Below are 27,216 nucleotides of genomic sequence, written 5' to 3' on the forward strand. Positions count from 1 at the left end.
GGGGGTTTGTTTTCAGTGTTTAATAAACGTGTTATTTGTTATAAAAACCCTTAGCTAACTCATATATTTATTGTTGCCTGAATCCATAACAATCTTATGTTAATTATGTGCTTCATATATGCAGATGTTTCAGTATTGTACTTTGTGGTCTCCAGCTATTCAAACAATATTTTGCTATTTCTATAAAGTGCAAGTCAAATTTCTCCATACTAATACTACCGCCAAATGTTTGTTTAGTCAATCTATACATATCCCTGTGCAGGTCTTTTTTCTGCTTTCATCAAAACCTTTGATCACATCTATCTTCATAATAATAGTAAACTGTGACATACTTATTTCCTTCAATATAGACGGCAGGCAATTGAGGCCTGAACACTGATTACCATGATATCTCACTAGTTTTGGCTTCTCAGTCTGAAAATAAGCTATTTATGCTTACTCTATTTTATTATCTAACCAATCCTCTTTCCATGTTGCTGCATTATCCCCAGCAACATGAGTTTGTTCAGGGAATCTTTTACATACAACTTTGTGTAGCTTTTGTACAATTTTGTGTAGCTTTATACTCAAAATCTCACCATTTGGTTAAAAAGAACATAAGTATATACATATACATTATATTTGGGCTGTAAAATATGAATCAGATTATTGCCTATTAAAATTAAATCAATGCAAATGCAACAGGTTTACAAATTGTATTAGAAGAATTCTTGTGTTCTTGTCCATGTCATTACTTAAATTAGTTTTGCTTTTTAATTAATAATTCTGGTGATTTAAAGCATACATCTGATTTTAAAACTTATGATAATTTGGATATAATATTCATCAATAAACTCATCTTGGGTTTCCAGCTAGGTACACTAGCTAACTCCAGCTCATTAAGTAACCCTGTAAAGTGGTCATTCACTGACCGCCCTTGACTATTTATAATCTGTCAATGCCATGAAAACCAAAACAATGATAAAGCATCAAAATGGAATAGCGTTAGAGTTGAAAGGCATTTCCTGAAAACTTTACACGGGCAGGCAGCAACCCAGTACTGTTAGCTAGTTTATATTTTCTAATCAATTTTACCTTTTCAACACTAAGGAGTCCATTTATTCTGCAGGCCAGCCACAGTGGGGGAGCTGAAAGCTGGACAAACTGTAATGGTCTACGTGTATTTCCCAGAACAGTAAACACTAGAATAACAGTGAAGGGGAATTTCCCTTCCTCCAGGTCTCCTTTGCCACTGGATAGAACAGAGAGGCCACTGCTTATTCAAGAACGACTGGAAGTGAACTGACTCATGACAAACAGGAATGAACTGGTCTGTAAGAGGGTAAGTGAGAGTGAAATGGAAGCTGAAATGTGGGGGAGAGGATTGGTGAATGGGATAGAGTTAGAACAATAAACACAGATAGAGGCCCTTTGACTGACAAGTCCATGCTGACTATGGTACACACAGCTAGTTCCGATTTTCTGCATTTGGCCCATATCACTCTAATACCTGCCTCTGCAAATATTTGACTAAATGCTTCTTAAAGATACTTTTGTACCTGCCTCAATCACTTCTGTTCCATATACTCATTGCCCTCTGTGTGGAAACATTACTCCTCAGGTTGCTTTTAAATCTTTGCCCTCCACCCTAAATCTGTGGCTCCTAGTTTTGTATTTCCCTACCTTGGGTGAAAAGTGTTACCTATAACTCATAAATTTAAACATTTCTGTAAGTTATGTCATATTTCTATAATATTTCTCATTCTCCTTTGTTTCAAGCCATACAGATCTAGCTGGGCCAACTTCTCCCTGTAACTCAGGCCCTCTAGTCCTGACAACATTCTCAAACATTTTCTGCATTCTTTCTAGTTCAACCACATCCTTTCTGTACTCCAAGATTTAGATTGATTTATTTATCATTTGCATAGCAAACCATACAGTAAAATATGTTAATAACCAACATACACAGCGATGAACTGGGGACGGCCCACAAGTGTTACCACACATTCCGGTGCCAACATAGCCTTACCAACAACTTGTACATGTGCTGCATAAGTCTCATCTCCTATACTTAGTGCCCTGCCAGCATGCTAAAAGCCTCTTTCACAACCCTGTCTACCTGTGACTCTGCTGTCAATATGTCCCTCAGTCGCATCACACTCACTAGTGCCCTACCATTCATTGTGTAAGTCCTCAGTTAGTTTGACTTTCCAAAATACATCACCGCACACTTATCTGTATTGAAATCCTTTTGTCACTCCTCTGTCCACTTCTCTAACTGATCAAGACCCTCCTGTAATCTATGATAACCTTCTTCACTGTCAACAATACATCCTAATGTTGCATCATCTGCAAACTTATGGATCAAGCCTTCTGCATTCACATCTCAACCATTCACATACGTAATAAGGATCCAACACCAACCCATGTGCACACCACAAATCACCGGCCTTAATTCCAAGAAACACCCTTCAGTCACCACTACCTGCCTCCTACCTTCAAGCCAGTTTTAAATTCACCTCTTGCAGGATTACATGGGGCTTAACCTTCCAGACCATGGAGGAAGCTTGTTAAAGGTCTTGCTAAAGTCTAAATAGACAACATCCACTGCCCTCATCTACCTCTTTGGTTGGTTCTTCAAAAATCTCTGAAAGGTTTGCCAAACATTACTTCCCTCACAAAAGACATACTGACTCCTCCCAATCAGACTGTCTTTCCAAATCCTAAACACATGAAATTCTGCAAATGCTGGTAGATCCAGTCCTTCAGAATTCCCTCCAGTAACTCCTCCACTATTGATGTCAGGTTGACTGGCTTGTTCTTGTTATCCTTTTTAAAACATTAGTAACTTTCCAATCCTCAGGAACTTCAGTGGGTAATAAAGAAACCTTTGTAATTTCCTCTCCAGCCTTCCACAAAGTCTAAAGATGCACTTGGTCAGACTCTGGGATTTATTCACCTTAATGTGCTGTAAAGTTGAAAATAACCCCCTCTCTGCTAATACGAAAACATTTATCTCTTGAGCAGCCATGATTTTCTCCTCAGTAAACACCAAGGAGAAACATCCATTAAAAATCTCACCTGTCTCCTGCAGCTCAAGAAAAAAGGCAGCTCTGCTGATCTCTAAGGGGACCTGCATTCTCCCTAGCCACCGTTTTACTGTTAATATAGCTATAGAATCTCTTGTGATTTTCCTTAACCTTAGCTGCCAGGTCCTTCAAGCTGCCCCTTTGTTAAATAAGATCAATCCTTGGCCTCAATTCCTCCATCCAGTTCTCCATAGTCCTCAATCCCTCAAACTTTAAAAATGTGCTTACCTCCACTTAACTCCGCAGAGAACTCACAAGATTCACCTCTTTACAAGAAATTTCTACATTCGTAATACAGGCTCTACAACACAGTGCAGGCCCTTTGGCCACATTGTGGGCCAAACATCAAAGATCATTCCAACACAGCCCTCCACTATTTTTCAACCATGTGCCTTTCCATCCAAGAATCTCCTCAATATACATCTACCACCGCTCCCTCTGTTAAAAAATACTTTTGACATCCAGCCTGTACTTTCCTCCAATCATCTTAAAAGTTTCTCCCCTTTTATTAGCTATTTCCACCCTGGGAGTTAGCTGCTGGCTGTCCACTCAATCTATGCCTCTATCAAGTCAACTCTCAACCTCCTCTGCTCCAAAGAGCAAAGCTTTAGCTTGCTCAGCTTTTCCTCGTAAGACATATTCTCTAATCCAGACAGCATCCTGGTAAATCTCCTCTGTACCTTCTCTAAATATTCCACATCCTTCCTATAATGAGGTGATCAGAACTGAACACAATACTTCAAGTTGAATTGAATTGACTTTATTTCTTACATCCTTCACATACATGAGGAATAAAAACCTTTACATTACATCTCCAACTAAGCATGGTCTAACCAGAGTTTTATAGAGCTGCAACGTTACCTCTTTGCTCTTGAACTCAGTTCCCTTACTAATGAAGGCCAACACACCATATGTCTTCGTAACCACACTATCATCTTGTGTGTCAGCTTTGAGGGATCTATGGACATGGACACCAAAACCCTCCTATTCCTCCATACTGGTAAGAATCCTGCCATTAACCCTGTATTCTGCCTTCAAGTTTGATCTTCCAAAGTGTATCACTTCAAACTTTCCTGCGGGAACTCCATCTGCCACCTGTCATCCCAGCTCTGCCTCTCATCAATGTCCTGTTGTAACCTATGACAACACTCTACACTATGCACATCACCAACCATTGTGTCATCTGCAAACTTACTAACTCACCCCTCCACTTTCTCATCCAAGTCATCTATAAAAACCACAGATATAAAAATACTCGTTAAATGACCAGCCCTTTATCTTGAACCAAAGTTCCCTTGACTATGATTTCCCACTCTTTAAACATCTCAATATCTAACGTGTTATACCCTCTTAGTAACCTATATGTTTCAACAAGATCATCTCTCATTCTTCTAAACTTCAAAGAGTACAGATTTCCTACTCTGTACACAACCCCTTTGCAATAAAAGTCAATATATAATTAGTTCTCTTAGTAATTTGCTGCAGTTTCTGATGAAGGGTCTCGGCCCGAAATGCAGACTGCAGTCTCTTCCATAGATGCTGCCTGACCTGCTGGGTTCCTCTTGTGGTGAACTACATATACCTGTCTGGACTGCTCCTGTGGCTCCTCCCACGGACCCCTGTATAAAGGCGATTGAGGCCTGAGCCCGGCCTCATTCTCCAGGATGTAGTGTTGTTCATTCTTCCAGTCAATAAAAGCCGATATCTCGCTTCTTACGTCTCAGAGTGAGTTATTGATGGTGCATCACCTCTAGCAGGTGTTGCTTGGATTTCCAGCACCTGCAGATTTTCTCTTATTTGCTGTAGTTTCCTGATAACTTTTTTGTGATTCATGCTCAAGAACACCTGGATCTCTCTGAGCTTCACTTATTTGCTGTCCCCCCACCCTCACACCTATTTAGATAAGGACCTGCCTTTTGATTCATCTTACTGAATACAACTTTGGGTGACATGTGTTAGCATGCATTGAAGCTGATTTACACAAAAAATAAATTATTGAAATAAAAGCAACATACACAAAATGCTGGAGGAAAGGAACTAAGCAGGCCAGGCAGCATCTATGAGTGCAGTCGACATTTCGGACCAAGACCCTTCAGCAGGACTGGAGAGAAAAAAAAAATCGTAGCTTTAAAAGGTGGAGGGGGAGGGGGGAATTTGGTTCACGCCACTTGTGGAACACCTTCAATAATTTACTTTTGATACTAACGACCTGAAGGACAAGCACAATGCAGAGCATCCAAGTTTGCAAATGACTAAAAAATGGGTAGAACAAGAGGACATTGTGAATCTGCAATGAGATATAAATAAAGCGAGCGGATGAAAATTTAAGTTTCATGCACATCAAGAGCACTGCTGCCGTTTTTTTGTCATCTGGGGTGCCTATCGAAGAGTTTATTAAATCTTCCTAATGTATTGGCTTCTACCACGATCCCCGGCAGGCAGTTACTAATCAGTCTGAAAATCTTTACTTAAATCACCTTAAAATTAGTCAAATATAAACAAAAAGATGAATTTACGAGTGCACTGGGGGAATTAACGGGACAATATCCGACAGTTTGAAAGATTTGCCAGTTTTTCACGCGGATGACCGGAGATCGGCGTTGTCATACCGATGGAAGGAGGGGCCTGCTGGAAGGTTCTTGCAATGAGACGCCGGCTCAGCGGCGCTGGGCGGGAGCAGACAGCGCTTCGCGTCGCCCGCTCCGGCGCTTGGAGACGGCGGCACGTGGAGTCCTGGTTGTGCTATTCCCCGGGCCTTGCTTGGCTGGTGCCGGACCTGTGGCCGCAGCGACGGGGCACCGAGAGGATCTGCGTGCGGAAGCGAACGGACGGAGGCCCTGCTGAAGGCCGCATAGCCCGAGATCGCGGCGCCGGCCTTTCCGTGAGCGGGAGGCCCAGGCACACGCTTCCAGTCGCGGCGCAATGGGGCCGGTAAGGGAGCAGGGAGCGGGTGGGAGCTGGCTTTAAAAAAAAACGCCGGACGGTATCTGCGAGCGGGCAGCGAATGCGGGCGTGTCGCTGGTTGTTTGGGAGGAAGAGCTCTGGACAGTCCTAGGTTGGATCCCGGGGCAAGGGCCCGTGTGGCCGACACTTTAACTGGCGGGTCTTGGTGCCCGGAGAAGTGATCACTGAACGATGCTTATCTTGATATAGCAAGACAAGTTCATACACAGAAACACAGGAAACAGCGGTAAACAGAGATCAGGGTAGTGTATAATTATCAGATGTTAACCGGAACAGTTTGGCAGACTTGGACAGGGGTAGCAGAACGTGCCTGCAGTGTAATGATGTCTGACAGCATTAATGATAACAATTGGGTGGCAGAGATGGGAACACTTTATTTTCTTGTTTTTCAGGCTGTTGCCTTCTCACTATCTAGTTCCTGCTTTGACAAATCTCCATGTATTCCAGCTAAGAGTTCTACAACATGAAACAGACTTGACGTTCCCTATGTTGCCTATCCAAGCTAGTCCCATTTACCTCTATTTGGTCCATAACACTTAAACATTTTCTATCTACATGCCTGCTAAATGTCCTTTAAATATTGTAATTGTACTTACCTCTGTAGTTTCCTTTGGCAGCTCTTTCCATATACCCACCACCCCCTGTGAAACTTTCTCTTCAGGTCCATTTTAAATCTCACTGCACTTACTTTAAATCTATGTGTTGTAATTTTAGACATCTGCTCTGGGCAGGTCTGTGAGTATTCACCCTCTCTATGCCTGGCCTTATATACCCCTGTAAGATCACCTTAAGCCTCTTATGTTGGGGGGGGGGGGGGGGGAGGCCCAGCCTCTGGAGCAGTCATGGTAACATAATTAATCTTTCCTGCACCCCTTTCACCTTAATGACCTTCCTGTAAGTAGGTGACCAGAATTAAGCACAATGGTCTCACTAATGACATGTATAATTGCAATATGATGCCCCAAGTATTGTACTCAGTGCCTTGACCGATTAAAACAAGTGTGCCAAATGTTTTTTTTTCCCCAGCTCCCTTTCTACCACTTTGAGGGAACTGTGTACTAGGGTCTTTATGTTCTATGGCACTCTCTAGGGCTCTTATCATTTATTGTGCAGGTCCTGTCTTTGTTTAACTAGCTAAAATGCAATGCTTCACATTTAAGTTCCACATGCCTTGGTGGACTTCTCCATCCTTTTCACACCACCACCAATTTCAGTGATATTCACAGAGATACTAACTACATTAATGATATCCTTTCATTGAAATCACGACTGATCTACTGCCATGCCATTTTCCAGCACTTTCCTGAAAAATCTTGAATGCCTTAATGTCCAGAAACGTTTTTGTGATTTTTAAAAAAAAAATTAATGAATGGCTGAGCCTTCACATTGCTCCATGGTAGAAAACTCAAAAGGTACATGGACCTTGTGGAGAACTTTTCTCACATCTCAGTTGCAAACATCCCACACCTCTACTTTGAAACTCTGACTCAGATCCTCAGCCAGGAGAAAAATTATCTTTTAAATCTTAGAGAATGTAGTGTCTTTTTATTCTGTCTTTCTTCATATGTTAGATGTGGCATCTGTGGCAAATATATAATTTTTATGTGAGGAGACCAATGCTGTACAAAATAATGAAGGTGATAGTACCAATTCCCCATAAAACTAAAATAATGCTTCTTCCTTCTTGCACCCAGGTATTTTTGTAATAAAGGCCAGAACTCCACTTGTCCTTGTTTTCCACTTTTCACTTGTTGCACATTGTGATGGTTTTCCAAGATATGTGTAAAAGTACACCCAAGTTCCACTCTCTTAACAGAAAAACCAAGCATTTGTTATGTTCACAAGTCTTTTTTTACACATCCATTGAAGTCTCTTCACATTCTTCACTATATTTACAGTCTTTACTGTCATCAGCAAAGCTTTGGAATATGATATTTAGGTCCCTTGGTCAAATCACTGATCCCTGTGGTACCCCATCCATCTTAGCCTCCAACTTAAAGAGGTACCATTAATTTCTACACTTTGCTTTGTAATCATTGACCAATTCTAAAGCCTTGTTGTTTATATTAATCATCAAATCCATTCACTCTGTACAGGACCTTATTGAATGCCTTCCAAAAAATGAAATACATCACAGCTTCTGATTTCCCGTTATTTGTTCTACACCTGTCAATGGTTCCCTTTCTTCTTTCGCTGTCCTTTAACTAGTGAGTCTGCTTTTGTTCCCCTCCAATCCATAGGACCATTTCCAGAATCTGCTGCTAACCACTTCACCTCTTTCAGAACTAAGTAATTTGCTCCTTAGGATTTATCAGCTTTCAAGCACAACAATGTAATATTTCTAATTGCTTAGTCTTTCATTCTTAAGATGTGGCAGATTTTTTGTGTTTTCCATCAGGTAGTCTGTTAAATCTTCTGCCTTTTTTTTGCATTAAAAGTACTGTTTTCTCTGTCTGTACAGAGACCACACTTGCCCTTGCTAGCCCCTCCCTCTTTGTAAAAACCCCTAGAATGTTTTTGTGTCTCAGCAGTTTATTTTCATTTTCTATTTTGCCATTCTTTATCATTTTATAAATTACTTGGTCCTTCTTGAGTGGGTTTTAAAATGCTCCCAATCTTCAGGTTTACAGCAGTTTCAGGCAGTTTTATAAGCCCTTCCTAGGATTTAGCAGTTCCTTTAATTTCTTTTGTTAGCCATGGGTATATTACTTTTCCTGTAGGATAGTTTAGGTAATACATTACCACACTAGGAAAGCAAGTTGGTGATCAGCAGACTAGGAAGAGAACCAAAACTAAAAGAAATTCTAGGCATCAGCCAATCCTTCAGTCCAATGGAACTAAGTGTTTTGGAGATTATTGGCAGAAGGAGTATGCAAAGCACTGTAATTGATGAGGCTACAAGGAGATTCAGCAAGACACTTGGCTATAGCTTCTTCATCTTTAAAGTGCCACAGTATAGAAATGTTACCATGCAATGTTTAGCTTGAAAAGGGTCACCAAAAGCTTGTGCAATTAAATACTTTTAAAACAGTGTCTTAAAAGAGGACTGGTTTAGTAAGATCTTAGAGAGTTTAACCATGGTGGTTGAAGAAACAACCTTCAATAGAGAAGAGAATAGAATTACTGAATCTCAGGTCACAACTGATGGAGTTCTCTGTTCCTCAAAAATCTTAGTTAATGGTTTTGTGCCCTGCCAGCACTGCATTTACCATTTTCTCCAGCTTCATCTATGTGATTGTTCCTGCAGGTAGAGTGAGATCAGGGGGATTATCCTTACAAAGATACATTATGACTGATGAGCACAGAAATTAGCAGTGTGGCTAATTTAGAAAGTTCGAAGGATTCTATGTGATTGTTTACAAGTAAGCAGGAGTTTGCTGGACTGAAAAGAATAGAGATGATGTCAGATGTATTCAGTGGAGCACAGACTTAATGACAGGAATTTATATTTTTCAAAGGAAAAACTAAAGTGCACATTGTGTGCGAATGCCCAATATCCCTAACAAAGTAACCAAAAGCACCATGGAGACTAATGGGTTTTGACATGTCTGTTACTTGGATGTGTTAACATGATCAAAGTATAAAAACCAAGTACCCCAGGGTTGTTACAAATATTCTCAACAACTTGGATTGGAAAAAAATGAATACATGATAAATTAGATGTACTTAATCCCTCTTCAGTAATTTTCACTGAATGTATTCACTAACCAAGTAACTTTCACATGTCAACATTTGAAGTTGTGGCAAACTCTGCATTCACCAATGGCTTCACATTCAAACACAAATGGGTCATTTTCAGCTTGGCATCCTGTAGGTAGTTGGGTGCCACAAGACTCAACTGATTTCAGTCTATGTTATCTAGCTGAGTGCAGTGCAACAAATTTCCTGATGAACATAAAGATAGGTGAAAATATGATTTGAAGCAGGCATAAAAGTACAGGTAGTCCCCGAGTTACGAATGTCCGACTTACAGACAGCTAGTACTTACGAACCGAGGAAGGAGAATGCCATCCGCCATTTTAAGTAAGATCGAGACGCTGTCTACCATTTTAAATCGTTGCCGTTGACACTGTGTTTGAGTGTTTAACTTTGTATTTGGCTTAAACTTTTCTTAGTAAGATTCACCCTGACCCCCCCCCCCCCCCCCGTTCCAGTCGGCTGGTGGCGCAGTGAGATCAGCGCCGGGGTTCCCGAGTTCGATCCAGTGACAGACAGCTCCCGTGCTGGGTTGATGTCAATCCAGTGACTCCCGTATCATCTGTGCCGGGTTGATATCAAGCTTGCAACTCAACCTTGTAAAAAAAAACTGCCACCTCCCATTTAACCTGTCTCAGTGCAGTGGTCCTTAGGACCCAGCGGACTTCGGGAGCTGGCGGAGCTCAGGACCCCGCCGCCTGCAGTGTTTCTGTTCCATTGATGGGAAGCGATCGCGATTAAAAATAAAGTGGAAAGAATAAAGCGTTTGGAAAGAGGTGAAATGCCATCAGTCATTGGAAAAGTGTTAGGCTACAGGCGGTCAACGATCAGAACAATTTTAAAGGATAACGGATAACGTGAGAATAATACAGCGTGTGAAAGGCCCTGCCCCAATGAAAGCTACAATTATTACTAAGCAATGCAGTGGTTTAATTATTGGAATACATACGTTACATACGTTTATATGCATAGAAAGGTAAAATATATACTAAGACAAACGTTTGACGAACTGACGCTAAATAATACCGATGTTACTTGGAAATTGGATTCATACTTAAGTATGGACCGCTGGAATAATGACATTTTTAGCTGCATTCCACTTGAAAAAATTACTTATAATTTAAGAAATAAATATGACATATTTCTGAAAATTTGGCGCCCTCATTTACAAAAGATAGGATTAAATATATAGGTGCTCCGAGGATAAAGTTATTAGTTATCTGGGGGGGAAAAACAAATATATATATAAAAGTTATATTAAAGTTATTTTGAATTCCATGGAGCATGTGGGGATCTTCCGATATCCTGTGTGTGTCTCCCTCTCCCTCTCCCTCTCCCCCTTTTTTAATATATATATATATATATCTCATTATTCTACTATTCTATTTCATGTAATTATCTTAAAAAATCAAATTTAAAATTTTTTAAAAAAAATACCGATGTGCTCATTCTGACTTAAGACAGACTCAGGAACGTAACTTCTACGTAACCCGGGGACTGCCTGTATGTAGATAGGTTAACAAGTGGTCATATCAGTTGGGTAGATGAACTATAATGTAGGGAAATAAGAGATCCTCCACTTTGAATAATAGAAAAACTGCATGGTTAGGAGCCCTGGATACACTCAAGCTTGAAATACAATGTTAACATGCAGATGCCACATAAATTTAGAAAAATAAAGGATGTATTTTCTTTAATTGCAGAGGGCATGAACTATAAAAGTAAGGAAATCTGCTACAACTCATAGGGCATTGATATGATTACATTTGGAACATTCCCTGCAATTTGGTCTGCTTGTTTAAAGAGGCAGTTGAGAGAAGGTTCCAAGACTGTTTCTCAGGAAGGACTAATGTGGAAAGGTTGAGCAATTCTGGCCTAAATTTGGAAGAATGAAAGGTGATTCTGTGATGGGTCTTGACAGAATAGATGCTGTGAGGATGTTTCTCCTCTTGGGAGGAGAGGGGGGTGTGATCGCTTTTTCTAGAGGGCATAGTTTCAGAAGAAGGAATTGTTTCTTGACATACAAGGAAAATCATTACAAGTATTTAAGGCTGAGTTAGTTCTCTGGGTTGCATGAGGGTGAGGAGTTTGGGGAAGAAGTAGGAAGGTGAAGCTGAGGCCAAGATGAGACCGTCATCATTTTATTGACAGAGTAGACTCAACAGGTCCAGTGGCTCGCTCTTGTTCCTATTATGTTTTTATAAATAGGTCTTCACGCGTCATCGTTAACGAACGGTGGTGATTAAGTACACAGAATTTATCCTTAATGTTAATATTTGTACTGTCCCTTTTAATACACAAAGGGTAAATTGTATGAAAGAAAACCATTTCTGATCTTGATTGAATGAACTTACTGAGCTATCAGTTCATGTTTCTCATGGATTTTAATCCTAATATCTGTCATTCATTACAGAGAAAAAATACAAAGAGAGTTCCAAATTTTCGAAGGCTGCTGAAAACAAGTAATGTTAAGCTTGCAAATAAATTGAAGAATAAGCAATATAAGCAGGAAAATGTGGCAAAGAAACACAGGAAAGAACTGAAACAACTTCGGCAGGCTGCTCGAGATGTTTCAGCTAAAGTACCAAAGCCATTGGACCAGCCCAAAAGGAAAAGACCAGGCAAGTTGCTTAATCTTAAATTGATGAATTTCGAGTCAGTGTAACATGTAATGAAGCTGGGCATATGATATAGTAGAAATTGTCAAATTTCATCTAAATTAGGTTATAGTAGTTTTATACTGATTTTTTTTTTTTAGAATTACCTGAATACTGTTTCATAGATTTAAGAAAGGACAATACATAATTATTCATTGGGCAGACTTTGCAGTTAATAGGATATGAACAACTTTTAACAATGTGTAGAATCTATTAATACTTGCAGACTTGGTTAGTATTCTGCGATGCTGTCCACCATAAAGTATCTATGTAGTAAGTGAGCAAAAAAAAAGTGTTGAAATGACTCTTTCAAAGAAACATAAAAAACTTTTTAAAAATCTCCAGTAGTGGATTGATTTAGTAAGTAAAAATACAAAACTTTTGGTGTCATGTTTGGCATTAATAATTAAACAGTAAAACTTGAAATCTGAATTGAATTGACTTTAATTCTTACATCCTTCACATGCATGAGTAAAAATCTTTGCATAATGTCTCAGTCTGAATGTGCAATTTATAGTAATTTGTAATAAATAGTATGTACAGTAAGGCATACAACAGAACAGTCAATCTGGCTTGGTGGAAGAAGCTTCCCGGAGTCTGTTGGTCCTGGCTTTAATGCTGTGGTACCATTTCCCAGATGGTAGTAGCTGGAACAGTTTGTGGTTGGGGTGACTCGGATTGGGGTAATTAGCACATTTAGGACTTCTGTGATGTCAAATTAGCAGATTTTCTAGATTATTGGATGTTATTCATAATTTTATGTTCATAATAGTTAATTTGTCATTTAATAATACAACTCATTTCAATACAATTTTTATAAGATGTTTTTAAAAACTATAAATCTCTGTGAACCCTGTAAATTTAAAGGAATTGTAGGAATTGACGCCCTGGTGAGTCAGGAGGGAATGCACAAATATTACTGGAAAACCAGATGCTGAAGCATTGGGATTTTTGAATTGTCGGATAGCAGATTGTTACGATTTTAATTGTACATTGTTAATATTCCATCCACATTTCAATGGATCATAAATTTTTATCCCCCAGAATGTTTAATGAGTATAAGAGTGAATAAATTCAGGAACTTTGTGCGTTGCGTGACTTCAGTGTAAAGTCTGCTGTAAGATGTACCATAGTACAGAACTGTGGAGGGCCAAAAGAAATCTGATAGCAGCTGTGGACGTCTTCACTTAGCTACTTTTCTTGCAGACTCTAGGCAGGGTGGTAAAAAAGGTATGGTTATTTTTAGCAATTAGTCTAAACTTTAGGCAGCAACGTACAAAAGATCTTGCATGCAGACTATTAACCACTTGCATTGTCCATGTACATTCACAGATGAAGAGGAAGAAATGGATGAGGACTATCTTCCTTTAGATATGCTGGATGAGGACGACTTGGAATATATGCAAAGTATGGGTCAAAGTGCATTTTTTCTCTCCAGAGATCTTAATTCAAGGTATTTTTTTTAACTATTTTGTTCCACTTTTCACATCAGTATGCTGTGAATTATGCACTTTACAAATTTTTGTTTAATAAACTATCCTTCTGGAATGCATCCCTTTAATAAGGGAATACATATTTGAGAATACTCATATTTGCTTTCCCAGTTTCTTCTGAGCAGTGTTCCACCTCTCAAATGTAAATTTAGTTCAAATTTTCTCTCAATGTTCTCCTGGCACTAATTAGCTTTCCTACAAGGTTCTTTTGATTAAACAATTAAATAATGTTATTCATTTTGTATTTTTAATCGCAGATTTTAGTGATTCAATGATGGTGAAATTAGTTTTAATATACTTAGAAATTGTACCTTATTGTGAGTCCAGAAACATAGTTCTGTTCTCTTGCACTTGCTATTGAGTTTTCATACATTGTTGTATTGCAGTGAAGCAATCCATGTGAAAAGGAGAAAAAATGAAAATAAGGTAGAGCAGTACGAGAAAGTGCCAAGACACTTGGATACTGAACCTAAAAAAGAACTTATCCACTTACTGCCTTTTAAAGATAAAGGAGGTATCATTCCTCGCTCAGTAGAAAAGCCTGGTAAGAATACTGTATATGCTTTTGTTCTGTCATTTAACATGAGCATTTTGTAAAAAAATTCAGTTTTAATAAATACTGTTGTTTGTTAGTTCATATATCTACAGAATAAGTACACAGTTCCATTGCTGTTAAGTAATTTCAGAGAAATCTAGTTAATGAAGTAGTTACTATATGCAACACCTTGTTTAAAATGACTTTAATATTATAGGAGTTTAACAACCAGGTCAGCTGCCAATTAAAAGTTGCTACCTTAAAATTAGTTTTGATAGGGTTTGCATTGTGTTTACAAACACAAGATCCTTGTTATACAAAATCCATAGGAGCTAAAATGTAACTGAACTCAGAATCAGAATCCTTTATTATCGCCAAGTATGAGGACAGATACGGGGAATTTGATGCCGGTTTCCCAGAGCCCTCGCTGTACAGAATTAAAAGCAAACAAAAACAATAGTGGAGTGACCAAAAAATGAGCAGTAAGAGCCCTTTTAAAAAGGACAGATGACAAGTTTGGAAAGAAAATTCCAGAGAATGGGGCCTCAGTTTCAGAAGGTGTATTGTCAACCCCCAGTCTGCAGAAAGTGGTGGAGTGCAGGATTACAGAAATTAAGAGATCAGGTTTGTACATTAAGTGAAGAAGAAGTGGTAAAGTTGGTGCAGTTTGAACACATTTGATCTTAAGTTAGAGCAATTAGGATATTGAGCCAATGTAGGAGAGTGACGATTGCAATAATATGTGTAAGGCAGTGCAAGATGGGATAAATGCACTGCTGGTGATGGTAGTGGAGGCTGATACAATAGGGTCTTCTAAGAGACTCTTAGTTAAATACATGGAGCTTAGAAAAATAGAGGGCTATGTAGTAGGGTAATTCTAGGCACTTTGTAGAGTAACATCATGGGCCGGAAGGCCAGTAATGTGCTATGGATTTCTGTTCTAAAAGAAAAAAGTTGACTTGTGGTGTATGGATGCTGGTGAGCTGGTCAAGTGAACACTGGAGTAATCATCTAGAGATATTGGAGACATGATTAAAGTATTGGTCAGAGATACGGTGCCAAGAGTGGCAAACCTATGATAGAAAGGATACTTGAGTAGAGGCTCAACTTGAGGGTCCTACAATGTCATTGGGATATAGTTTGATGTCATCAGAGTAAAGAAGAGGGAGTTTAGCTTGGAATAAGAGGATGTAATTTGTGGTGGGAGTTATAAATACTGATCTTAAATGTTTTCTGAAGACTGTTGTAGACTTGAGTAGTAGGTTTATGACTAGTAGGTTCATGCTAGGTCTAATACAGTTTAGCTAAATTCATCTGACTCAGAAGGACAAAAAATGATTTATGGAGGGTTTCAGAGCAATGATAGGTTGAGAAAAAATCAATTGGTTAGATATTAGATAAGTGCCTCTTAGCATTTACCCTGTTAGTCACCATCAAATTTTAGTGTATACATATTGATTTTATTTTTTTCTATGGGGATTGAATGTCATCCCACAAAATCCTAAATCAAGGGGAATAATTCACCACTGTCTTAATCATGGAGTATGTAATTTTCACCTTAAGGATAGGACTATCTTGGTGCTTTGGTATGGGCAAAAATCTGATTGCTCACTCCCTTGGCTGAATATGGCAAGAGTTAGTCATAGAGTCATACAACATGACAATATAGTCTTTGACCTACTAAGTCCCATGTCGACCATCATGAACCCATTGATACTAATCTTTCACAAATCCTCTTTTTTTATTTTACCCATCGATTGTACCTTACCTACAGTCCTGTGCAAAAGTCTTAGACACATGGTATAGCTAGGGTGCCCAGTACTTCTGCACAGTAGTGTATTTGTCAAAGCAGAGCGGAAAGCGAGTTTGTAAATTTGGCAGAAGCAAAACAAGTTGGGAATGGTGAGGGTGGAACACTGTGGGGAGGGGCAGGGTGCAGGTGGTGTGGATGCGGACATACCCAGCCCTGAGACATCAGGCAAGGTCATTTGATTCCATGTAATTGTTGATATATATACTCTTGTGTTTTGGATCATTGTCTTGTTGTGTCACCCAACTTCTATTAAGCTTCAGATGAGGGACCGCTACCCTGACATTCTCCTCTAAAATGTATACCATTTTGAATTCATTGTTCCCTCAATGATTGCAAGCTGACCAGGCTTTGAGGCAGCAAAGCAGCCCCAAAATCATGATGCTCCTTCCGCCGTACTTCAGAGTTGGGATGAGGTTTTGGTGTTGGTGTGCACTGCCCTTTTTCCTCCAAACATAGTGGCGTGCATTTCTGCCATGAAGTTCAACTTTTGTCTCATCTGTCCACAGAACATTGTTCTAGAAATGTTGTGGAACATCCTGGTGGTCTTTCGCAAACTTGAGACGTGCACCCATGCTTTTTTTTTAAGACAGCAGTGGTTTCCTCCATGGTGTTCTTTTAAGTACACCTTTCTTTTCAGTGGCCTTTAGCTGTTACCCTTGGGTTCTTTTTCACCTCCTTCAGCATTGCAGGTTCTGCTCTTGGTGTGATCCTTGCATGACACCCACTCCTAGGGAGAGTCGCAACAATACTGAATTTTCCCTGTTTGGAGACAGTTTCTCTTACTGGGGACTGATGAACACACAGATCTTTAGAAATGCTTTTGTAGCCTTTTTCAATTTCATGCATCTCTACAATTCTTCTAAGGTCCTCTTAAAGTTGTTTTGATCAAGGCATGATGCATATAACAGATCTTTCTTGAGAAGAACAGGCTCTGACAGTAATCTGACTTTGTGTGTGCCTTTTTTATAGGACAGGGCACCTCTACAACCCACACCTCCAATCTTATCTCATTGATTGGAACACCCAACTCCAAATATCTTTTGTAGAAGGCATGACCCCAGAGGTTCACATACTTCTTTGAACCTAGACTGTGATTGTTTTAATGGTGCACCCAGTACTGACGAGAAGTAGTACAATTGTTAATGTGTTATTAGTTAGGCAGATTGTGTTTGTCTATTATTGTGACAGATGAAGATCAGACCACATTTTATGAGTCAAGTCAAGTCAACTTTTATTGTCATTTCAACCATAACTGCTGGTACAGTGCATAGTAAAAATGAGACAACTTTTTTCAGGACCATGGTGTTACATTGCACAGTACAAAAAACTAGACCGAACTATGTAATGAAAAAAAACAACACAGAAAGTTACACTAGACTACAGACCTACACTGGACTGCATAAAGTGCACAAAAACAGTGCAGGCATTACAATAAATAATAAACAGGACAGTAGGGCAAGGTGTCAGTCCAGGCTTCGGGTAATTAATTCGAGTATTAATGGAGAAAAGTGGGTAATTGCAAAGGGTTCACAAATTACTTGCAACTGTATGTGCATAAGACTTTTGCACAGTAGGGTAAATTGAGGTAGCTGATTTACCTACTGAGCAGTACGTCTGGGATTTGGGAGGAAAGCAGAGCACCTAAAAGAAGCCCCCCACCACCACCACAACCTCACCAACCTAATGTTCAGTTTCTGGAAAATAAAATAGAAGACCTAAGAGCAAGACAGTACCAGAGAGATATCGGGCTGTTTACTCTGCTTTCCAGAGACATGACCCATTCTCAGTATTCCAGCCTGGGGGTTCCTCAGCCACTGCCTGGACTTGATGTGGTATTAATCACCAAGCTTCTAATCCTGGGCTTCTGTATCTTCTGCAATTGGACTATCAACTTCCTCATTAGGTGATCACAGAACAGATCAGTCATGGCATTTTGCTTACAGGATGCATGTTAGCCCACTGCTCTACACTTATGACTGGCTAAGCATGATTTAAAAGCACAATTCAAATGCCATTTGTAAATTCCAAATGATACCATTGTTGGTAAAATCTCAGAGGGCAACAAGGAGGTGTACAAGAGAAAGATGGTGAAAAGAGACAGCGTTAAGATCCTGAGTGTCAACATCTTTGAGGATCTGCCTCGGCCCAACACTAATGCTGTCACGAAGAATGCACGCCAGTGGCTTTACTACCTTAGGACTGAGGATGTTTGATATGTCACCAAACACTCTTGCAATCTTCTATAGATGTATAGTGGAGAGTATTCTGACTGGTTGCATTGCAGCCTGGTATGTAATCTCCAATGCACACGATCACAAAAGGCTGCAGAGGGTTGGAAACTCAGCTAGCTCTGTCGCAGTCACATTCCACCTCATCATCAAGGACACGTTCAAAGGCAGTGCATCAAGAAGGTGGCATACATCATTATGCCTCATCATCTGGGGCATGCCCACTTGTTACTGCTGTCAGGGAAGAGATGTGAAGTCCCACACTCAGTCGACTCAGGAGCAGCAACTTATCCACTATCAGATTTCTGAATTGTTCATTTATAATCATTTTATGTCTTTGCAATATAATGCTGCCGCAAAGCAACAAATCTGATTACCATTTTGAAAATCCACACAAAGTTAAAGCCAAGTTCATTGTCGTATACACAGTTGGCGTCAGTAAGACCATGGAATTGATTGTGGACTTCAGGAAAGGGAAGTTGGGAGAATACTATGCATCAGTCCTCATTGAGGAGTCAACGGTGAAAAGAGACAGATGAGTGGGGTCTGTAAAAGGCTTTCAGATGAGTGCATAAGGTAGAATATGATTTAGAATTTAAGTCAAGCTTACAACACTTTGGTAATTATGTTCATTGCATATTACAAGTTCAAATATTCGTTTTGTATTTCAAATTTCTTAGTACTTTTTCACTAATAACTTCTGTTCAGAACTTGTATAACTACACAGATACTAACTGCATGGCTTTTTTACTAGTTGCATTTGAGGAGGAGGAGGAAGAAGAAGAAACGACTGATGTAGTTCAACAGCATGAGGAAGGTAAGAATCTGATATATATCAGTTATGTACTTAAAAGGATCTTTACACTGCTCTGTTACATTTGCAAAGATTGTTTAATAATTGCCATTATTTAATTAGCTTAAGAATTATGCCACAAATCCTAAATTAGTCAAAATTTGAATGCTTTTTGTTTGAGAAAGAAATTACAAACTGCAAGGCATTTCACAAAATTAAATACCTTTATAATGGAGTGAGTTGTGTTGTCGCCAGTTGAATGCAAAATGGTAAAGGGACAAGTAAGAAGCTAAACTTTCTTGCTGGTGATTTTCATTTGTCACATTTGTCACATTTTCATTTGTTATATAATTCTCAATACCTAATCAGACTCACATTTCAAGTGTATGGAGCATTTGTTTCATTTATCGAAGGGATATGTTTTTATTGAATCTTTTTCCTGTTGGTCTTGGTTAATCTTTTGGAAAAATTGCTAATATTAGCTCAGGTATAGCTTTGACACAACTGTCTTGACATGTCTATCCAATCTTGAAAATCTAATGTAATTAAAATGTTCAAGCTCATTGTTAGCAATAAATTTTGAAATAGACTTTTAAGTAGTTTTCAGAGTTAATGTGATGTTCCATCAACATGAAAATTGCAGTTCTTGTTTATCCATCTTAATATAGAGTTATAAGGTTAGGGTTAAGCCATCTCATCAGCTCCCTTCCCAACACAATTTCTTACTGCATTAAGGATTGGGCAAGGCAGAACATCCTGCAACTTAAAGTTAGCTGTATTTAAAAGTCACCCGTAAATATCTGTAGGCTACCCAGTACCATCATCAATTTTCCCAAAGACTTACAGCCTTGCCATTAACCCCAATTCAGTTTGTCATCAAGGACATTTTATTCATTTCTCTCTTCTCCACCTAAACCATTCTTAAGACTTGCACTCTTCTAATGCATATTTGTGTCATATTGACAATTGCTAGTGTTGTTGAGATTCTGTTGTGGTTTTTAGTAATTTATGTTAAACCTTAACCCTCTTAAAGGATGATTACTCTTGAGTTTCTATTTTGTGGCATGAGATTTGTGATTAACAAGCATAATTTTTTTATTAATTTCTAATTCTAGCCAATGTAGAAATGTGCTTCCAGCAGTTTTAAAAAATATGGATATTCTGTTTGTCTCTGACTTACTTTTCAATTAGTTGCTGCAGTGGAGCCTCTTCAAATGTTGACCACAGAGGAGACATTGCTGCTGAGAAGGAAGACTTTGGAAGATAAAAAGATCCGCATTGCCAGTTTGGCCTCGTCAATTTTGACTGCACCAGAAAACAATGTAAGTATTTCAGTATTTATGAAAAATCTCAGCTGTGACGCTGATGAAGTGAGAACTCCTTCTGAGAAGTTGGGTGTGCAAGCATTCTTGATAGACGTCATAATCAGAAGTCTTAAAAGTAAATTACTGGACCATTTTGATTTTTATACTGGCATTGCAAAAATAGGTTGAGACTATTTTGAACTTGTGTGTCATAACCTTCATAAATATTAACTTTATCTAACCTTATGTTAGTGATGAAGCCTTTTCTTCTGTCATGATACGTTCTGTTTACCTAAGCCTCACATTGTGTTCAATGTATTGTGGAGTATTTTAGGATATTTTATTATCAAGAAGCTCTTATTACAAGTTTTGCCTCTTAAATTTTGAGTTTTTTGTTGCTTTTCCATAATATCTTTGAATAAGCATTACATTATCATTCCAACAAACTGATTGATCATCTTTTTCTGGACTTCATCTTCATACATGTTAGCTCTGTCAGCTGTTTTCTATTTTCTGTTGTTGTTGTACATATATAGTATTGTTGCTGCTATTACTCATTTATAATTTTACCTTTGCCTTTCATTTTCTTAACATTATTACTTTCATCATTTTCTCTATTGTTGCCTGTGTTCTTGGTGTTTTTCGTTTGCTTCAAATATTGCAATTGTTCGTATTTATTAAGTTTTTCTTTACTTGCTAGATTAATCTTTTAAGTGAAATATTTTTTCTGGTGTTCACCTGTGGCAAATGTATCTATCCACTCGTGTTGTTGAGATTGGCCACTACACAGTCCTTATGGAAACAGGGTGTATCCTTTATTAGGTGGCAAGATGATACCATATTCCTAAATGGCAGCTTAAAAATTTGCAAGTTTTGAGAGCTGTGGGCAATCCCCAGCATCAGAAACGTACCCACTCCAATCTGTAACCGCATTCTGGTAAACATTCATTTCCTGTAGTATCATCTCACCATGTCTGCAATATGTGCTACCTAGGTTACTTAAGTAGAAGCTTCTAATGTTCTGTACCACCAAGGAAGGTAAGGGCAGCAGATGTATGGCAGTCCGCAGCCTGTACATTCTCTACATTGCATGCTGTCCTGGATTAGAAATGCATTGCTTTTCCATCATTATTGGATTTAAATTCTGGAGTTCCTTACTCTATGGCATTGTGAAATACCTTCACCAGGAGGACTTCAGTGATTTAAGAGTATGGCTCACCACTGCCATTACTTGAAAACATAATTAAGAATGGGCAGCAAATGCTAGCTTTGCCAGTGTTACCTGTGTCCTGAAAAACAAATTGAAAACAAAGTTTAACCCAGTGCAAGTATCATTTTGCAGATTTCCTACAAGTGAAAAATAATTGTCAAGACTGCAATTGTAAACTCTGAAAAGTTTACAAGGAGTCCAACATTGGAGTGCAGTTAGGAGAATAGCTGCAGGTTCTTGACCAGTGTGTGTATAGAATTCCTGAAATTGCTGGCAGTTAACACAAGAAAATGATAAATTTCTCCAGCCATTCTTGACTGTGGCTTTCATTTAGCACAAGGAACTTAAGTTGAATGGTGTGATTCATTGTTTCCATTAAATGTGCTGTCAGTGAGCCATTAATTAGAAACATCAATGTATCTGTAGCTCTCCTGACATACAGGGTGTAATTATCAGTACTAAATAATATAATAATGTATTGGGAGCTGAGATAATTGGCATCCAGTCATCTATTGTGTACATTTAATACTGGTCTCAATGTCATGTAACTCCTGGAGTAAATGTTAAACATTGTTTGATGAATCCATAATTTATGTAGTTTGGAGGAGTTAATTTTGACAAAATGGATATGAGCCAAAATAGTATCAATGTACAAGAACATCAGTATGAATGAGTATATTTAATTTTGAAAAGATACCAATTTTATACCAAATTTAAAACATTACACTTTTCAGATTAAACAGTTGAAGGAACTACGTGCAATGTTAATGGAAACTGATCCGCATGTTGCAGTAACAGTGAGAAAATTGGTGATGGTTTCTTTGTTAGAGGTCTTCAAAGATATCACACCATCGTACAGGATACGGTCTTTAACTGAAGCTGAGAAGACAGCAAAGGTATTTGATAAATTTGTTGAAAGGGAAAGCTACTTGGTGTTTTATTGTTATACCTTGTCATAATCATTCTGCCAGTAAGTTTATTCATTATGTGATGACCCTTTAATTTTCAGTTTTGTATTTTCACATTATGAAAATAAAATGATAGTAGAAAAGATTATAAAAATGATTTTTTGAGTCTTTAGTGGCTTACATTAACATGTTTCCAATTTTCTATTTACAGCTATTGATTTTTTCCTGACTTTTTTAAGTCTGCTTCTGTTTTCTCATAGTTTTCCAGTTATGTTTAAATAATTTACATCTTAAAAATCTGAGAAAAGACATTTTTTAACAGACGTTCCATCTCACTAGCCTGGGTTTAAATTTTGCATTTTTTCTGGTCTCTTTCTCTCTTACACCCCCCTCCCCCTGTGAGAGAATTAAAAAGGGCATCAAAATTAAAATTAAATTTATTAAAGTAAATATATGTCACCATATACAACCCTGGGATTCATTTTCTTGCAGCCTTCATTAAAATCCAAGAATCATAATAGAATCAATGAAAGACCACACGCAGCGGTGCAGAAAAACGGCCAGTGTGCAAAAGGCGACAAGCTGTGCAAATACAAAATAAAAATAATAAATAACTAAGCAATAAATATCGAACATAAGATGGAGGGTCCTTGAAAGTGAGTCCATAGGTTGCAAGAACAGTTCAGTGATGGAGACGGTGAAGTTACCTGGTTCAAAAGCCTAGTGGTTGAGAGAAAATAACTTCCTGAACCTGGTGGTGTGGCTCCTGAGGCTCTTGTACCACTTTCCTGATGGCAGCAGCGAGAAAAGAGTGTGGTCTGGGTGGTGGGGTCCATTGATAATGGATGCTGCATTCCTGAGACAAGGCTGCATGTAGATGTGCTCAGTGGTGTGGGGGGGCTTTATCTGTTGTGTACTGGGCCATATTCATTACTTTTTGTAGAATTTTTCTGTTCAAGGGCATTGATGTTTCCATACCAGGCCATAATGTATACACTTCACAAACTTCTAAGGAAATAGAGGTGCTGCCTGCTTTCTTCGTAATTGCACTTGCATGCTAGATGTAGGACAGATCCTTTGAAATGACAACACCAAGGAATTTAAAGTGCCGACCCTTTCCATCTTGGAGTTTTCTCTTGAAGTCGGTAATTAGTTCCTTGGTTTTACTGACATTGAATGGGAGGTTGTTGTGGCACTACTCTGCCAGATTTTTAATCTCCCTCCTTACGTTGATTCTGACAACAACAGTGGTGTTGCCATCAAACCTAGGTGTGGCATTAGAACTGTGCTTAGCCTCACAGTCGTAAGTGTAAAGCGAGTGGAGCAGGAGGCTAAGCACACAGCCTTGTGATGCACCTATGCTGAGTCAGATTGTGGAGGAGATGTTGTTGCCAATTCAAACTGACTGGGTTCTGCAAGTAAGGAAATTGAGGATCCAATTGCACATGGAGGTATTGAGGCCGAGGTCTTGAAGCTTATTGATATTTTTTTGAGGGGATGACAGTATTGATTCTGAGCTGTAGTTGATGAAGAGCATCCTGATGTATGCATCTTTGCTGTCCAGATTCTCCTGGATTTACTGAAGAGTCAGTGAGATGTAATCTGCTGTAGACCTGTTGTGCCGGTAGGCAAATTGGAGCGGATCCAAGTTGCTTCTCAGGCAGGAGTTGATATGCTGCATCACCGATCTCTCAAAGCACTTCCATCACTGTGGATTAATGTGCTACTGGATGATGGTCGTTGAGGCAGGTTACCATGTTCTTCTAGGGCACTGGTATAATTGAAGCCTGCTTGAAGCACATGGGTACCTCTGGACTGCTGAAGTGACAGGTGAAAGATATCAGTAAACACTCCAGCCAGTTGATCAGCTCAGTTCTTTAGTACTTGGCCTGATACCCCTTCTGGTCCGTATGCTTTCTGTGGGTTACCCTCCTGAAGGATGCTGTCACCTAGGCCTCAGACTGAGATCACAAGGTGATCAGGGGCTGTGGGAGTTTGAATGTTCCTCCTTGTTTAGATGGTCAAAGTGAGCATAGACGGCAGTGAGTTCATTGGAAGTGAAGCCTGGTCTGATGTATTTCCTGGTTTCACTTTGTAAGAGGTAATAGCATTCAAGGGCTGCTACAGCTGTCGAGCATCCTTCAGTGATTCAGTTTCAATCCGGAATTGCCACTTCGCCCTTGAGATGGCTTTCTGGAGATCGTACCCGAACCCCATGTATCCTACTTGGTCGTCAGACCTGATTGCCACTGATCTGGCCCTAAGCAGATTACGGATCTCATAGTTCACCCAGAGCTTCTAGTTGGGGAAGACTGAATGGTTTTGTGGGGACACAGTTGTTAATGGCTGCTTTTATAAAGTCCGTGACAGCCTAACTTTCTTTTAGGTTCTTTGGTGAGTGCTTGAACATGGCCCAGTCTACTGACTCAAAGCAATCCCACAGCCACTCCTTTGCCTCCCTTGACTACCTCTTTGTTGTTCTGATCCCTGGAGCCGTGCTCTTTAGCCTATGCCTGTACGCAAGTAGGAGACGGACTGCCAAGTCATCAGCTTTACCGAAACACAGTCTAGGCATGGAATGGTAGTCATATCAGTTAAGGTTGAGTGTTGGGACCTCTGGTGCGTGAGTTGTATGCTGATGGTAATTGGGGAGGGATTTCTTCAAACAAATCTGATTTTAAAACCCTTACTACGATTTGAAATGTATCTGGTCTTACTGGTTCTGTTCTCTTATCCGTCCTGAGATCTCATATCAGAGATCCACCTATTACAACATCAACCCAATTCCCATTACTGACCACTAGCTTTTCTTCCTCACCATGTATTAGCTTGTTCATATTTGGTAGGTAGAGTGGTGCTACACGTATCCCATATGACAGATGTGGAATTTAAAAGGAACACTTCCATAGAAATAATTATCTTCCCTTCATGAAACATTTTCAAATATTTTCTCTTGAGCAATTCCACTATGCAAGTAGAAACTCTGTCTCATTTGGGAATGTCACAATCAGATAATGTCTCCACTATGTCCTATCAAGCGCAGTGGCTAGCATAACATTTTATAGTGCCTGCAAGTGGTGTTCAATTACTGCTGGTGGTTCTAAGGAGTTTGTACATTCTCCCCATAACTGCATGGGCTTCCTCTGGGTGCTCTGGTTTCTTCTCGCATTTCAAAGACATATAGGTTAATAAGTTATGGGAGTGCTACATTAGCATTGCAGGCATGTGACACTTGTGGGCTGCCCCCAGCATATCCTTGATCTGTATCTGTGTTGGTTAATGACATAAATTACACTTTTTCTTGTATGTTTAGATGTACATGTGACAAAGCTAATCTTTTATCTTTATTTTTTGATGGGAAGCCATTGATCAAAATTGTCCAATTCCCATTTGAAATGATAAGACTAAGATATAGGAGCAGAAGTAGGCTGTTCGGCCCATCGTGTCTGCTCAGCCATTCAGTCATGGGCTGATCCAATTCTTCCAGTCATCTCCACTCCCCTGCCTTGTCCCCATACCCTCTGATGCCCTGGCTAATCAAGAGCCTATCTATCTCTACACCCAATGACTTGGCCTCCACAGCCGCTTGTGGCAACAAATTCCACAGATTTACCACTCTCTGACTAAAGTAATTTCCCTGCATCTCTGTTCTAAGTGGACGTCCTTCAATCCTGAAGTCGTGCCCTGTTGTCTGTTGATGCTGCAAATGTGTTGGGGTCAGATATGGTCCTATATATGGGGAAAAGCTGTTTTTGACAAATATAAAAGTTTAGTTTTAAATCAGATGTGGTCAGGATTCAGACTGTTTTCACTTAGAAGTTTTGATACTTGTGGAAGGATGGATATTTTGCTTTTGTCGCCACCCAGTGGTGAAATGTTTGTTCGGTGCATATAGAGAACTGAAACTGCAGAATCACTAGAGCTTTATCATTTTTCTCTTAAATATGGCTTTCTCAGAGACCAATAATAATCAGTTTGGGGAAGTGCTACAATATATGATTAACATCTTTTATAAATGTGGTTTGAAACCGGATACAGTAAGTGCAACTGGACAGATTTGGTTTGCAACCTTTAAGCTTGCCTGCTAATTAGAGTGGAAGTTACAGTATTATAATGGAATAAAACAAGACGCTTTAGCTCTATTTTAGGCCTATTTAATTTCTTATTTTGATAGTTGTTTATGCTTTGAGTCTCCAGCATTTGCAATGTTTTTTCCAGATGATTTGAATGTATGCTACTGATCCTTTTCCCAGCGTATTAACTTTTATTGTCACATTATTACAAAAGAAAAACCTCAGATGCTAAGAATTTGAAATAACATGCTGGTTAGGCAAGGTAGAGGGTGATGCAATTACCATTTCAGGTCAATGAAATTTCATTGAATTATTACAAGATGCACCAAGTAATTTATCTATCCACATAGTTACCAGACAGCATCACATGGAGTGTAAACTTACTACTTGGTGTGTCTCACTTCTTCTATGATATTTTGGCTTTGAGGGTGTGGGTGATTGAGGAAGAAGCAGATAAAAGTTGAAAATAAGCAA

At 39.1% G+C, this 27,216-nt stretch overlaps 1 protein-coding gene across 1 annotated transcript in view; it reads left to right on the plus strand.

Moving 5' to 3' along the window:
- Positions 1 to 5,716: 5,716 nt before the first annotated feature.
- noc3l (NOC3-like DNA replication regulator) overlaps positions 5,717 to 27,216 on the plus strand; it is a 43,911-nt gene continuing 22,411 nt past the window's right edge. Inside the window, exons 1-7 of the mRNA XM_073027454.1 lie at positions 5,717 to 5,999; positions 12,142 to 12,349; positions 13,718 to 13,838; positions 14,265 to 14,422; positions 19,209 to 19,271; positions 20,439 to 20,569; positions 22,496 to 22,657. Coding sequence (XP_072883555.1) covers positions 5,991 to 5,999; positions 12,142 to 12,349; positions 13,718 to 13,838; positions 14,265 to 14,422; positions 19,209 to 19,271; positions 20,439 to 20,569; positions 22,496 to 22,657 — 852 coding nt within the window. The 5' untranslated portion in view covers positions 5,717 to 5,990. The remainder of the gene's footprint in view (positions 6,000 to 12,141; positions 12,350 to 13,717; positions 13,839 to 14,264; positions 14,423 to 19,208; positions 19,272 to 20,438; positions 20,570 to 22,495; positions 22,658 to 27,216) is intronic.

This window comes from Hemitrygon akajei, chromosome 23 (genome assembly GCF_048418815.1).
Source record: "Hemitrygon akajei chromosome 23, sHemAka1.3, whole genome shotgun sequence".
Classification (NCBI taxonomy): domain Eukaryota; kingdom Metazoa; phylum Chordata; class Chondrichthyes; order Myliobatiformes; family Dasyatidae; genus Hemitrygon; species Hemitrygon akajei.